General features: G+C 36.6%; 1 protein-coding gene across 5 annotated transcripts in view; it reads right to left on the bottom strand.

Annotated features, from left to right (window-relative positions):
- Positions 1 to 1,501: 1,501 nt before the first annotated feature.
- Positions 1,502 to 14,478, bottom strand: part of Mapk9 (mitogen-activated protein kinase 9) — a 54,254-nt gene continuing 41,277 nt past the window's right edge. For 3 of the 5 annotated variants that reach the window (XM_048784599.1, XM_015506417.2, XM_015506419.2), the window contains exons 8-12: positions 10,634 to 10,816; positions 9,066 to 9,190; positions 7,957 to 8,020; positions 5,960 to 6,031; positions 1,502 to 4,590 (exon numbers count right to left, since the gene is read on the bottom strand). In XM_048784599.1, the coding sequence (XP_048640556.1) occupies positions 4,448 to 4,590; positions 5,960 to 6,031; positions 7,957 to 8,020; positions 9,066 to 9,190; positions 10,634 to 10,816 (587 nt within the window). In that variant the 3' untranslated portion in view covers positions 1,502 to 4,447. Of the gene's footprint in view, positions 4,596 to 5,959; positions 6,032 to 7,956; positions 8,021 to 9,065; positions 9,191 to 10,633; positions 10,817 to 14,478 lie in introns of all 5 variants that reach the window. The other 2 variants (XM_048784601.1, XM_015506418.2) reach the window with 1 other exon arrangement.

Raw genomic sequence — 14,478 nt, 5'->3', positions numbered from 1 at the left:
TGTAGAAGATGGTTTTAGGACATTTCCATGTCCTATGACAGTTGGCAACCTCAGTAGTGCAGAAGTAAAGGTATGTGTGGCAATATGACGGGGGCAGAGGAGTCTAAATTTGAGAAACACCCATGTGGGCAACTGGAATCCATAGTGACTTTAAGTAGGACAACATGGTCAGTGGGACAACAATGAGGAGTCTTGTTCCAGAATGGGGTAAAAGATGGGGGGCAGCCGGACTAGAATGGAAACCAGGAGCCTCTTTAGACTGGAACAGTAACTGTCCCTGTGTATGAGGACTGGACAATAGTGATGATGGAGATAGGAGGAGCCCGGCTGAGCTATCTTTTAGAGATGAAGTCAACAGGATTCACCATGGAACTTCTCCTTGTCCTTCATTGTGAGTTTAGTCACTGCTTCCTCAGGGAAGCTTCTCTCACCTTGCCAACTAGGTGTGACCCTCATGTTATAAAGATTCTCTGTGCCATCCTATTTAGCACACATCCTCCGATGAAACTGCAGATGGATTTATTATTTAATTGTAGCCATGGAGTAATAAGGTCCCCAAAGGCCTTTTGTACAGCTCTTGTCTTCAGCCCATGATCTAGAAGAGGAAATGCTTACTGGATGTTTACTGAAAATGAAGAAATAATGGTATGCAATGGGGTGAAGGGGTGGGCAGGGGCCTTAGAAGTTGGGAGCTCAGGAAAACATCCCTGTTCTGTTGAGGTGTTATGGACATGGTCCTGCAAGAGTCCATTTTGATTTGGGTAAAGAAGGCAGAGGTTTCCCTAGGGAATCAGTGCTCTCTGCCTCCAGCTGGGCTGTTGGCTATTTCTAGACTTGGGGGATTGGTAGGCTGAAGGGCCTTTCCTTTAGGTAAGTGACCTGGTCAAATCCTTTGCCCTCTTTTTTCTTTTTCATAGTTAAGTCTCATTAGTTTATACATACACATGCATGCACATACACATGTGTATGTGTATATGCAGAGAAATCATGAAGTCTTATCTCCTTACTATTAAGTTTTGCCCTTTTTCAGGATGGCCTGTCATGTTAGACAAAGAAGGGATGGAGAGTGTTCTTACTCACTTTACTACCCAGGGGGAATGTCTGACATTTGCTGCCTTCTCTTGCTCCTTTCTTTAGCAAGTCCTGCAACTCCCTAAAGAAAACTCTTTCCTGTGTAGAGTTTTGATAGTTTTTTAAAAATAAAAATAGTCTATCGGAACTATTGAGTCACTCCTGCATTCTGCTGTGTCAATTTGCATCTATGAAAGGACCTATAATCTTCTTGATCTGTCTTTATCTAATTTTGGAATCCAGATGAGACTAGCTTGGTAAGATAACAGAGAAATGTTTTTGCCTTTCAATTTGAAAACATTTGTGAATATTGACTAAAATCATGACATTCTAACCACTACCCATGTTCATGTTAAGTCTGTAATAAGAGATGGTGATATAGAAAAATAACTGTCACTTAAAAACACACAAGAATTAAACATGCTATAAATTTCTCTTTTAAAACGTAGTCTGTATTATTTTTCACCAATCATAACACACATAATATATTTTATTATAAAACACTAGGCAATGTTACTTTTGAGATATGCAATCTGAAAGGTCACACCTGTATTTACTACCAGTATGAAATACCAGAGGAGTTACATCAGAAATCAACCAGACAAATTCGTATACTGTTATCATGACTTACACAGCATTCAGTCTGGATTAAACCAGTGTCACATTCAGAGTTTCAAATATGGACCCTGGATGTCATCAAGAGACCCTGCAGTGGGCTTTCTTCTTTCAGCACTGGGATTTTGAGTTTCACATCCCAAAGATAAGAGCAGAGCCTGGTTCCATCTGTAGGGCCAAAGCTGTTGGATGCTGTGCAGCCAGTGTTTCCAGACCTCTCTTCTACCCTGACAGGACTCTGCCTGCCTTCCCGAACCTGCGCTTGAAATTGAGACCCAGACATAGGGGAGGCAGTCACTTCTGTTTTGACTGAAAACTAAGCCAACAAAAGAAACAAACCTAGTCCATACATTCCAGGATAATCATAAATTACCTGGTTATAAAAATACATGTCCAAAATAGTTACTTCCAGGGTTGTGTACAATATAAATTACAAAAATAAAATAGAAAAGATGAAAAAGTTGAGCACAATTTTCAGTTCTTTATCCAACATTAGCATTTATCCAGAGATCAGTTTGAAACAATTTGCATTGCACCAGGACCCTGGCAAATCTGGGCTCAGGAGGGAGGACCCTGAAACTGGAGTGAGGTATTACTATGGAGCTCTGTTACCTGTTCTGTGCCTGATGGAAAAGGATCTTGGTAGGAGACCCTGTCCATATCAGCATGTTCCATCTGTGACAACAGGCTCACAGGACGGGTAGAGGAATGGGTGGGTAAACAGAAAGCCACTCTGTGGGGTACCTCACTCCACTTACATATATATATCTCCTTGTAAGTGGGACCTGGATGAGCCATTGTCATTGGTGTGCTGCCTTTACACAGTATAGGGCAGATAATGCAGTTCTAAAAGTCCCTTTTCTTTGTTTGTTAAAAGATAGATTTATTGAAGTTTTTTAAAAGAGTATGTATCAGAGAGAAGGCCATTGTAAGATGTTTATATGTGAACAGTGAAAACTTTCTTACTTGGACCATCAGGCCTCCAGGGCTAAATAATCCCAAGCCTTAGAATAGATATTTCTGCCTCAATCCAAGTTAGCCTTTCCATTTTTTACTTGAAAGTGTCTAAATGACACAATATAAAACTATATATTTCAAGATTAATTTTGTTCATCAAGGGATCTAGTTTCCAGTGATAAGACTGACCATTAAGATACAACTGGTGCAGACAGAATCACATCTTTCAGATAATATTTATGATAAACTTTCTTATCAAAGTTCTTCCTCAGAACACATTCTATAGAATGTTGACCAAATAGTTTCCAAAGTAACTGAACACAAGATATGAATCAGTAACAAAGTAAGCTCAAGGGACAAAACATTCTTAGCACAAGTAGCCAAAATGTGATCATTATAACTCCATTTCTGCAGTGACACGTAAGTACTCAGTATCTTAATAAATTTTGAATTATTACATATCAGGAAGTCTGAAAGTATCAATTTCAGGTGAGCAGTTTTAAATCAGAAAATACTCAATAGTGAATCACTACTTTCTAGGGTATTTCCTCCATATCCCTCTGAAGAGTTTTCCCAGAACAATCATGGATTTCCCTTATGAAAAGGAAATGCCTCTTCAAAATGGAAAACAGTAACAAACAGGCATCTGAGTCAGCTGGACCTTCTAAAACAGACCAACAGGGATTTACCTGGTTTCTTTCAGTGAAGAAAGAAACCTGAGTTAGAATGAGGTGTTGGCAAAGGAAATGCTGACTTTGTATTTCATCTTGTATTTCACCTTGCATGACAGTTGAGTAAAGGACCCAGGTTAGGCTCTGGCAAAGGAAGCACTTGGTATTTACTGCAATGATCCGAGAGACCATTTGTAAAAGCTCTACTCCGATGTTAGACAACGTGTTCAGGAATCTATTTGCCAGCATGTTATGGAAATGAAGTGTGATGTGTTTGATGAAGAAAGTGAAGTTCTAGGTAACATTTTAAATTAATAAGAAGTCCCGCAGACCAAGGAAAAAGTAGTAAGGTACACAGGATTTCAAAGGTATACATGTCTTAAGCAGCACAAAGCAAAACTTAAAAAGTTTTATCATGCAGTAGAGCTGAATGGACAATCAACCCACACCAGACAATTTAGAGAAAACACAGTGTCCATATGAGTGTCTTGTTTTAGCAATGATAATTCTCAGCCCAAAACATCACAAATTTAAGAAAAGCTATATGTTTATTTATTAAATAGATTTAATTATATTCCTTCTGAAATACAAAAGATAGAATAAATCATACCATAAAAGAGGGTAAGATGTGACGGTGGCCAATTAACACACATAAATCTATTTTTTCTGGACAAACACCAAATTACTTAGGAGAATTAATGGATAATTCTAAGAAGCAGCACTACCTGGAAGATTATTTGGCATTTAAATATTGATTTCCAAAGTGCCAGATGGGCAAGTCCAAGCAAGCATTTGTGGTCACATGCATAAAGTCCCAACAGTTACATGATGAGGAATTGTCACCACTATTACCACACAACTTGTAAAAATTCATCTATTCTAATTGCTCACCTGAAATGATCTTGAACAAAATCTCTAAAATGTGGCTTGTACTTTTTTTTTCTTCAGACATAATCTGCTTCATTTTATAATCTAAGCAGGCAATCCTATTAGAACTGAGTAGGGGCAAGGCATCGTGTTTCTTACATGCAGAACATGGAGTTTTTCTATTTGGTTCCATCAACTCCCACGCACTTCAGGACCATGGAAGCAAGAGTTCCTTTGCCAATGACAAGTTTGCTGTTTCCAACTTATCATCGACAGCCTTCAAGGGGTCCCGTTGAGGCATCCAGACTGCTGTCTGTGTCTGAGGCCAGTGTCTGCTCAGTGGACATGGATGAAATGTCATTGATAGATGATGACTGAGAAGGAGTGGCGTTGCTACTTACTGCTGCATCTGTGCTAAGAAAACCAAATAGAATAAAATCTGAGGCACGACATTGCTGCATATTTAGGCAATGAGACTATGTCATTTCTTCTGTTCTTTTGCAGTTTTCCAATCCTAACTATCAGTATAAACAAGAAGTTAATCAACTGTACATGTTAAATTTTTCTTTGAGTTTTTCTTTTGGCCCAGGATCCCAAATATTCCTGTGTCTGTTCCTGTGACATTCTCCTTTTCTTCCTCTGGCTAAACATGTATGTGGTCATGTATAATCACATTAACTACTTAAAAAAATACTTGATGATTTCAAATAAACCTTAAAAAGAAATTGCTAAGTTTATCATAAAAGTATCACAAGAACCTTAAGCTTGAATAGGATTCAAGTCATCAGACATTTCAATCATAATATACATCTAAGTCTACTGGGGAAAAGCATTAACATTCAAAGAAATATTTTTCTATAAAAATACCTTCTGAAATAGTACATAAAAAGAGGAAATTATTTAGTGACCTCTTAGAATATACTTGTGGATCCAGAAAACTGACATTTTAATCTATGAAGGCAAGGCAGCTATCATATATCTCACTATCCACATTTTAGTATGGTTTGAGCAAAAATAAAACATCTGGATTATTCAGAGATCAGTGTTTACAGTCTTAAATTTGTACTTGGTTAACAACAAAAGCACCTAAATTCTTGCTAAAGTTATATAATCTCTATGTGCTAACACATCCGTCATATTGAATATAAAATTCAAGAAAAAGAAGTAAGCTGTGCATTTACACTCTGTATGTACGTGTGTGTGATTTCAAGTGGGAGGAGAAAAAATATAGCTTAAGAATTTCATTAGTAAGCAGGTAGAAACCTAAAGACATAGTTAATAACACTAATATCAGAGCCTCTCATAGTCACATAATTATCTAGTCATTAGGTCACTAGTACTAGGTAGGTCAAGTATATAAAAATGGGAGAATACTATGAACAATTTTCTTAAAACCAAATTTAATTGTACCTAAATTGCATTAATTTGTTGTTGTTGTATTTTAAACTAAATGAGACCAGTACAAAGAAGGTCATACAGAGTGAAAAGGCTTTACATTCAATTTCCTCACTGATAAAATGAAGCTGACAGCAGTTGTTGCAAGGATTAAATAAAAATGTTTAAAATGTACTTAACTTAGTGCCTGGCTTATCAGTAAATAGCTGCAGTCACCATCACTACTGCCATGACAAGCCAAAATGGGAGACGGGACCATTTTATACAAGGGGTTTTCAAATCTAATGGTAGACAAGCAGTCACTTAACACACTGCTGCCACTGGCAAAAGTTGAATAGGCAATGGAAATATTATATGATCACATGATTGAAGCGATCACTAACCTGAAGGCTGATCTTTTACAACACCATTCTTGCTTCTTTCTTCCCAATCCATTACTTCTTTGTAAATTAGCTCTTCAAACAGAAATGCAAGTTAAAATGCTTCATCAGTTTCTTTGCATCTCTAAACATTGCTTCCAAATCAATTGGAATCACTCTAAGAGCACTGTATTATGGTATTTTAAATTGTGATATATAGTCAATTCATTAATATTGCCTACCTGGATCCAAACATTTTTGTTTTGATATAACATCTTTTTCCTTCTGAAATTTTTTGTAGTGCTGAGGATAAGATTCAGGGATAAGATCCAGGATAAGATCCAATTGCACATGCTAGGCAATCACTCTACTACTGAGCTGTTGCTCTAACTCCTGTTCTATCTTATCTTTTCAATGAAACTATTAAGGCAGCCAAAAACATAGGGTTATTCTGAATCTACTTGGGAGTTTTATAGAAAGAGTGAGAGGGTGAGAGTGAGTGAGCAGGCATGAAGAATAGCTCAAAGAGACATTTTAAAGACATGGATGATCTCAAAACCATTTGAATGTATTTCTATCCACTGTTACTTGTGGTTCTCCAAATGTAAAGAGTATCCATGTGTGGGCTCCAAAAATTAATTTATACACCTAAGTCCTGTCTTGTCTTCAACTTTTATTGTTAAGAACAACTAATTGGCTACCAAGCAAATTATTATTATATTTCTAAAATTTTAGTATTCATCAACTAACATTAATACACTGCAGGCACACACTGAGGATTATGGCTGTGTGCACTGCCATACATGCTAGTAACTGACACACCACATCCCATGATGGTTCCACCCAACACATCACCAGTCTTGACTTGTACTGACCTTGGCCCTCAGTTACCACTGATCTTGCTTTAGAATGAAGTATTGCTAATTCAGCCTTTTCATTATGAGTTTTTTTCCTGATTTTTTTTTTGGTTGTAGATGGATACAATTAATTTGTAATAATTAATTTGTTTATTTTTATGTGATGCTGAAGATGGAACCCATGCTGAAGATGGAACCATACACATGCTAGGCAAGTGCTCTACCACTGAGCCTCAACCACAGCCCCACAGGTTTAGTTTTTTGTGGGTCATTTGGTTAATCTTATGGTTGTAAAAATACCCAACTTGCTTATTTTTGATTAGCAATTTTACCCAAACTAGATTTTAAAACATATACAACTACATGGCTTAAAAATATATGCAGAGGGGCTGGGGATGTGGCTCAAGCGGTAACGTGCTTGCCTGGCATGCGTGGGGAGCTGGGTTTGATCCTCAGCACCACATAAAAATAAAATAAAGATGTTGTGTCCACCAAAAACTGAAAAATAAATATTAAAAAAAATATATGCAGAGCCAGGCACATTGGAACATGCCTGTAATCCCAGAGGCTCAGGGGGCTGAAGCAGGAGGATTGTGAGTTCAAAGCCAGCCTCAGCAACAGTGAGGCGCTAAAGTGATTCAGTGAACCCTGTCTCTAAATAAAATACAAAATAGGGTTGGGGATTTGGCTCAGGGGTCAAGTGCCCCTGAGTTCAATCCCTGGTACTCAAAAAGAAAAATGCAGAAGTTCAAATAACTCTCAGCCCTGGCTTGCCCCATGTCTGCTTAGCGAAGGAACATTGTAGGTAGTATGTGGCCTGTGAATAGGGGTTACATGACAATTTGCAATATGTTCCCAAGATAAATGTGATATAATTACTAATTCAGTTTTCAAATCAATATTTCATAATGTAAAATCATGTGGAAAAGCCCACATATTTTATTCTGGAAGCAAACAGTATGGATTCATACATGTTTCTCTCTAATGCTGTTATCTTCAAGTTTCTTTTCTACAGAAAGTTAGGGGAAAAAGGATAAGGGAGCTGCAGGTTCTCTTGCTCCTTTCTGAAAGACTATATTACAAAATGTAAAAAGCCCCTACTTTGTTATAAATAATAACATTATAAGAAATGTCTAAATAACAATCAAAATAAGCTGCCTTTACCTTTCCACTCTTCAATTGCATGTTCTCTTTCTTCCAACTGTGCATCATAAATTTGAGGTGGTGGCTGAAAATTAAAAAAACATGTAAAGTCAACAGAGTTCAAAGAATAATGAGAATGAAAAAAAGGTAACACTACTTAGACTATTTCTAGTCTTATCATGTGGATTTAGTTCATTAACATATTTTATTAAAAATTTTTGCTGTAAGTGTGATATTATGTAATTTTCACAATCAAAATAATTAAGGAAAAATTAACCAAAAAGAGAGCTATTAATAATAATCTTCTTATTCATGACCTCAAGATACTATAAAAACATCTGTCCAAATGTAATTACAAAATTAGTAGTCACAGGCTACTTCCTTGAGACTCCTCCATGGACAAGTGCTGAGCTGAGAGCTGTGCAAGGTGCAGTTCTTTCTTAGAATATACTTCACATTTAGATTTCTTCATGTAAGGACTCCACAGTCTAATTCTCAACACATAAATGGACAGTTCCAAAAGGCTGCTTATAAATCTAATTTCTTTTGTTATAAAACAATGCTTAAAATGGTAGTTAAATCCATAGCCAAGACATAAAAATGTGTTCCACCGATGTTATAAAGTAAACATGTCACTGTGTCGTTATTTCACTCACAGCTAAAGATCACTCATACCAGAATTGCTATGGGAAAATGCACAAGGGCACCACATTCAGAGGGGAACTCCCTTAGTAGGGGAATAGGAGAGGCCTCATGTCTTTGAAGAAGGATAAACAAATGTATGACTTCCAGCAAGTTGCTTGGCCTCTCTGAGAGGCCTAAATTAAAAGATTAGCCAAAGCACAGTGTCAGTAACATAACAGATGCTTAATAAATGATTATTACACATCAGCAGTTACATAAATGATGACAACTGTATCATCACAACACAAGCATGTTCATTCCTGAAGTACTATCCCAAAAGCAAGTGCCCCCAGTGCGTTGTAAACCCAGCACCTTGGTCTTCTTTGTAATTAGGATTCCTAAAATCTGGAACTTGCTATCCTTGTGTAGCCTTTTGGACTAACAGAAGAGACATGGAAAGCAAGCCCTGCCTTTACATATGTATCCTTTTTCAAATAGATACTTACTGCTTCTGCTTCAGTGGGATCATACCAAACGGTAATATATGGGTGACGTAGGGCTTCATCTACAGAGATCCGCTTGTCAGGATCGATCACTAACATTTTTGATAACAGATCTCTGGCTTGACTCGCTAGGATGAAAACAAACACTAGATTAACACCCTGATGTTGTTAATGTGAAACAGAAAACCATATGATAAAGAACGAAATGTGATAGCACAATTAGAACAAAGATATATTAACTTGGAGAAATGTTTGATAGGTTCAAGATCAATAGAGCCCAAAACTTTTAGAAAAGATCAAACTTTCAAGCAAAGGTTTTCAAAAATTTTTTTTTGTCTCTGGATCTGAGAGAGGAGGAAGAAAAACATGGGCACTGGTGTGTGGGGTAAAGGCTCTAGCACTTAATCCAATGTCCACACAGGACCTCAATCTGAGAAACTACAGATAGGGAGGTGGCAAGGGCCGAGCTCTGGGTGGCACTACCAAGAGTGGGGGCATGAAATGAGGGGAGTATTTTTTCTTCAAGTCACATTAAAATGAAATCAGAACAAATTTTAAAACCACACAATAATCTCACGTTCCCACAGGATGACACACGTCACAGGTGCCTCTACCTAGCTGTATACAATGTTGGCAACGTAATTTTTTTGGGAGGGGGGGTACCGGGGATTGAAGTCAGGGGCATTTGACCACTGAATTACATCCCCAGTCCTATTTTGTATTTTATTTAGAGACAGGATCCCACTGAGTCACTTAGTGCCCTGATTTTGCTGACGCTGGCTTTGCACTCACAATCCTCCTATCTCAGCCTCCTGAGCTGCTGGAATTATAGATGTGTGCCACCGTGCCCAGCCACATTTTTTTTTTTTTAATTTAGAGATTAGTAGTTAGGGAAAAAAACAACAGGTTCAACAACTTAGTTAAATATAAGACTTGCCTAGGCAAAGGAAAGACTGGGGCTTTTCAGTTAAGTCACAGCTTATCTTGCTATGGAAGAAAATGAATTTTTTCCATCAATCACATTTTAATAAAGGGCTCAGAAGAAGGGTGAAGAGAATCTCTTTTATTGAACTACTATCATATGGTTCCTGATTCAGAATTTTTATTCAAGAGTTTTTTTTAATTAAAAAAAATTTTTAAAGTTGTAGTTGGACACAATACCTTAATTTTATTTATTTATTTTTATGTGGTGCTGAGGATCGAACCCAGCACCTCGTACATGCTAGGTGAGCGCTCTACTGCTGAGCCACAACCCCAGCCCCTCAAGTGTTTTTTATAACTGAAAACTTCTTGAATTATAATTACTAAAATTATAAGAGTCTTTTAGACTGGTTTGAATACTTTAATTTTGGCCGAAGGTTTCAGTTAAGTGGTTTTATTGAGGACAAAACTTTTAAAATTTTTCTCTGCAATGCCTTTATACATTAGACTTCCAGCCTGTTAAGTATCTTTATTTCAGGGCTTCAACTATTTTATCTCCTCATGTTCTCAGGTTTTAGAATACAAACATGAAAAAGTGAAAGTGCCACCTGGATTATGAAAACAAGTATAAGAATAAAAGGATATCTTACTTTTAATTTTGTCTCGTTCAGATTCTGATGGGAATATCCAATCTGGAAAAAGTTCCTCAAATTTGATTCCAGGATACTTTGGTCTGTTTTCTACATAATTCCTCACAGTTGGCTGAAGTTTCTTCATGAACTCTGCTGATGGTGTTCCTAGCTGCTCGATAACTTTATTCCATTGATCAATATCTAAGGATCTCTTGAGGAAAATACAACTGAAATGCCTTATATTTATATTGCAATGTAGTAGCATCATTTGAAAGAAAACTATATTTACACCTTTGGACAGGTAAGTAATTAGGCTACCCCACTGGGTCAGTGGAAACATTTTGAAATAACATTCAAATAAGGTTTGGTTTTCCAAATTAGACTATTTTTTTAAACTTTATACTTTGTATTCTTATAAACTATAATCAGTTTATTAAATCAACACAATAAAATTTACATGCATCCCCATTATAGTTCAAAATAAAATTCTGATAGAAATGATTAACATGAAATTAGATACATAAGGAAATTGAAATCAATTTTCATACTAAACCTACCTTAGATTTACAGCCTTCAAAAGGAAGGCTTCATAGATCTATCTAACCTCCTTAGTTTATAGCTGGGCAACCAAAGCCCTGTGGGACAGCCTGGCCTGGGGTGGCACGGTGAGGGAGGGGCAGAAACCAGGGCTATGGCCTTTGTGCACCTTTGGCCTGGTCCTTTCCTATGGGACCAAATTCCTTCCTGAAACTGACCTTAGACTGAGCAATGACTACTTTCAGATATCATCCTGTTTTACTTAGCATTGACTCATTCCAACCATCCCTGCAATATCTGGAAATGAATTTTATTTCCTTTCAGAGTGCATGACCTAGATTTCAGACTCAGCTGTGCGTTAACCACTCATAAAGTGTCAGGAAGTCCATATTCCTTGCAGCAACTTCCTTACATGCATAATGCAGGCAATACCAGCTTTGCCTAGTACACAGCGTGCTTGTTAGGCTTGGGATAATTGTGATAATGTGTGTGGAAAGTGATACTGAAATAGTAAACAGTCACACAAGACAATGCAAGCCAGAAAAAAAAAAAAAAAGCCATGCAAATAGCAGCTCAAAAAAGTGACTCACTGAAGCATGTCTTAGAAATCACCTAGGTCCCAGACACATGAACTCAGCCCTTCCAAAATTTTATGCTTCAGAAGACTGCTTGGGAAATAGGTTTTGGAGATTCAAACCACTAGTACCTTTTCCTTCACTTCTCTTTTTTGCCAAATCAGAATTATGGTACATTTTATTAATCTATACTGTGAAAACACCTCTCCCTTATACTTTCAACAGCTCTTCCCCATGCTCACTTCTTGCTGTGAAAATGGAACCAATCATAAGATGGCCCTTCCTGTGATCTCCCTATCCTAGCATCTGCATACCATTCACCACTGGGAACTGTCTGAGCTCCTGGCTAAAGCCACCCTAACCCACTTCAGCTGGCTATACTCTGTTGTCTATTGAGTACGAGCACCTATCAATTCTTACTTCTTACTCCTATATCAACATTTTGTTCTCAAATGGAGAATTCCATCAACAAACATGAGGCTTTTTTCTCCAATGTTATCACAATAACCATTTTCTAGCTATTACTGCATTTATTTACTTCTATTTGTAGCAAAACTCCTTTAAAGAGTTATATACTATACTTGTATGTCTAATTCTCAGACTTTCATTATCTCTTGAACATATTCTCTTCAGGGTTTCTCCCACATATCTGTGAAAATTGTGCCCATCAAGGTTGCCAGTGGCCATCACTAAATCAAAGGGTCAACTCTCAGTCCTTATCTTAGTCCTTTGTCCTTTTCTCTTCTCTTTCTTCAAGCACTCACTACCTGTCTCAAGACTTCAATGCTACTGATACAATGAAAACTCTCACATTTATTTCTCTTACCAGATCTATCCCCCTGAATTCCACACTCTGTATTTCTATTACTAAATACCTCCAATTCCCCACAAGGGGAGTAGACTTTCTCCCTGCCTGCATTTCTACCAGCCTGGCATGAGCATCTGCCATCTCCCACTGGAAAACTAACTGCCTCTGCAGCATTCTACCCCCAACTCAGCTGCTGGAGTGAGCATTTTAAAACCAAAGTTAGATTAGGATCTAGAAATGGGTGGGCACTCAATAAATATCTGCTGGGTCAATGATACAGAGTAGTTTTTATAGACTCTGTATACTAGGAAGGCAGAAAGGGGAAAGAACCCTGACAAACCTAGAGGACCTTTTGGGCATGTGCAGACTCTTTGTCATTGAACTCCTGTGATCCTGAGGGGCAGAACACAGTCTCTCATTTAACATGAGGGGAAACCAAGGTTCAGAGGGGCCCCGAATTTCTCAAAGATGCACAGATACCATGTGGAGGAGTCTCAACTTGAACCTTATGGCCTGGGTAAAGCTTTTTCTTTCTTACAGGCTACAGTGAGGACAGAAGCTCCTTTTCAACTTCAGGTCACAAATCTAAAGGAAATCTACGAAAAACCTCAGTCTGGCTATTGGAACCTTCTTCTATCTCACAAATTTTCAATCTAATATTTGAAAATACTGGTGAAACTTTAGAAAATGATGTTAGTCTCTGTGTGAGTTTAAATAACATTAGACAGTCTCCATAATAATAAAGCCATTAATTACTGATGTTGCGACATGTTAATGTATAAAGTAGAAATTTTAAATTATTAAGATGAACTAAAAGGTAACAATATTTTTCACTTTTGAATCTTTTGGAGAAAATATTTCTTAATAAAATGAGAAAAGACACAAAATGAATAAAAATTGGGACACGCTGAATGTTAAATAGATACTTCCAAATTATTTATCTTTAGTATGCCTCAACTTTTCTCTTTTTAATTATGTTTATTTGCAAAAATAAAGAGGCTTCCTTATTTGTAGTTTGAAACAAATGAATCTGAGGTAATGGAAAACTGCAAGAAAATGTATTAGAACAAAATACAATGCTATATTTAACTTCACATATTATGTAATCTATGATGGGGAAAATATAAAGGAAAGAAATCATAGGAATAAAGTTTTTTTCATTTTAAGTTGTGTTGTATTTTATAAGAAAACTGATTCCATTAAATTATAAAAAACTAAAATTATTTTTGTGAAATACATACAAAACCCTGACTAGAGAGCTTGATTTCCTTTAAAAGCAACCATTCATCTGCTACTGGAAAGAGACAACTTTAAGCTTTCATAACAAAAGACAAAAATCAAAGACTAATGAAAATATTGAAAGGTTAGAACACAAATGAAAGAGGGTACATGTGAACAACTATGTTAGGGCAAAAATATTAAAGATGAGGAATGTATGAAGAAAGAAAGCTATTATAACTATTATCTAGTCTCCTTTATACTATATCATTAATATGAATTGTTGACCATAGTATAGGTTAATCTTTTGCACTTTATATTTACCTTCCCCAGTACACAAAATAGCCCTCTAGATAGATTTTAAAAAAACTTCTATAAAATATCATCAGAGTAATAAACAAGGAAATTTAATAATATTGTTCTTTATAAAATTTTCATTTTAAAGTTTTCCACTTAGGCCTCACATAATATGCTTCCATTCTAACTTTGGGGGGAAATATTGTAATGTATACCAATAACTAACAAAATAGTATATTAATTAAATCACACAAGCATATTAGCCTATTAAATTTATTTTTTTTTTTTTTTTTTTTTTTTTATTTTTTTTATTGTGGGTTGTTCAAAACATTACAAATTTCTTGACATATCATATTCCACACTTTGATTCAAGTGGGTTATGAACTCCCACCTTCACCCCATACACAGATTGCAGAATCACATCAGTT

This window comes from Marmota marmota, unplaced genomic scaffold, assembly GCF_001458135.2.
Source record: "Marmota marmota marmota unplaced genomic scaffold, marMar, whole genome shotgun sequence".
NCBI classification, from domain to species: Eukaryota; Metazoa; Chordata; class Mammalia; order Rodentia; family Sciuridae; genus Marmota; species Marmota marmota.
The sequence above is the reverse complement of the archived record's forward strand: the minus strand, read 5'-3'. Positions and strand labels throughout refer to the sequence as shown.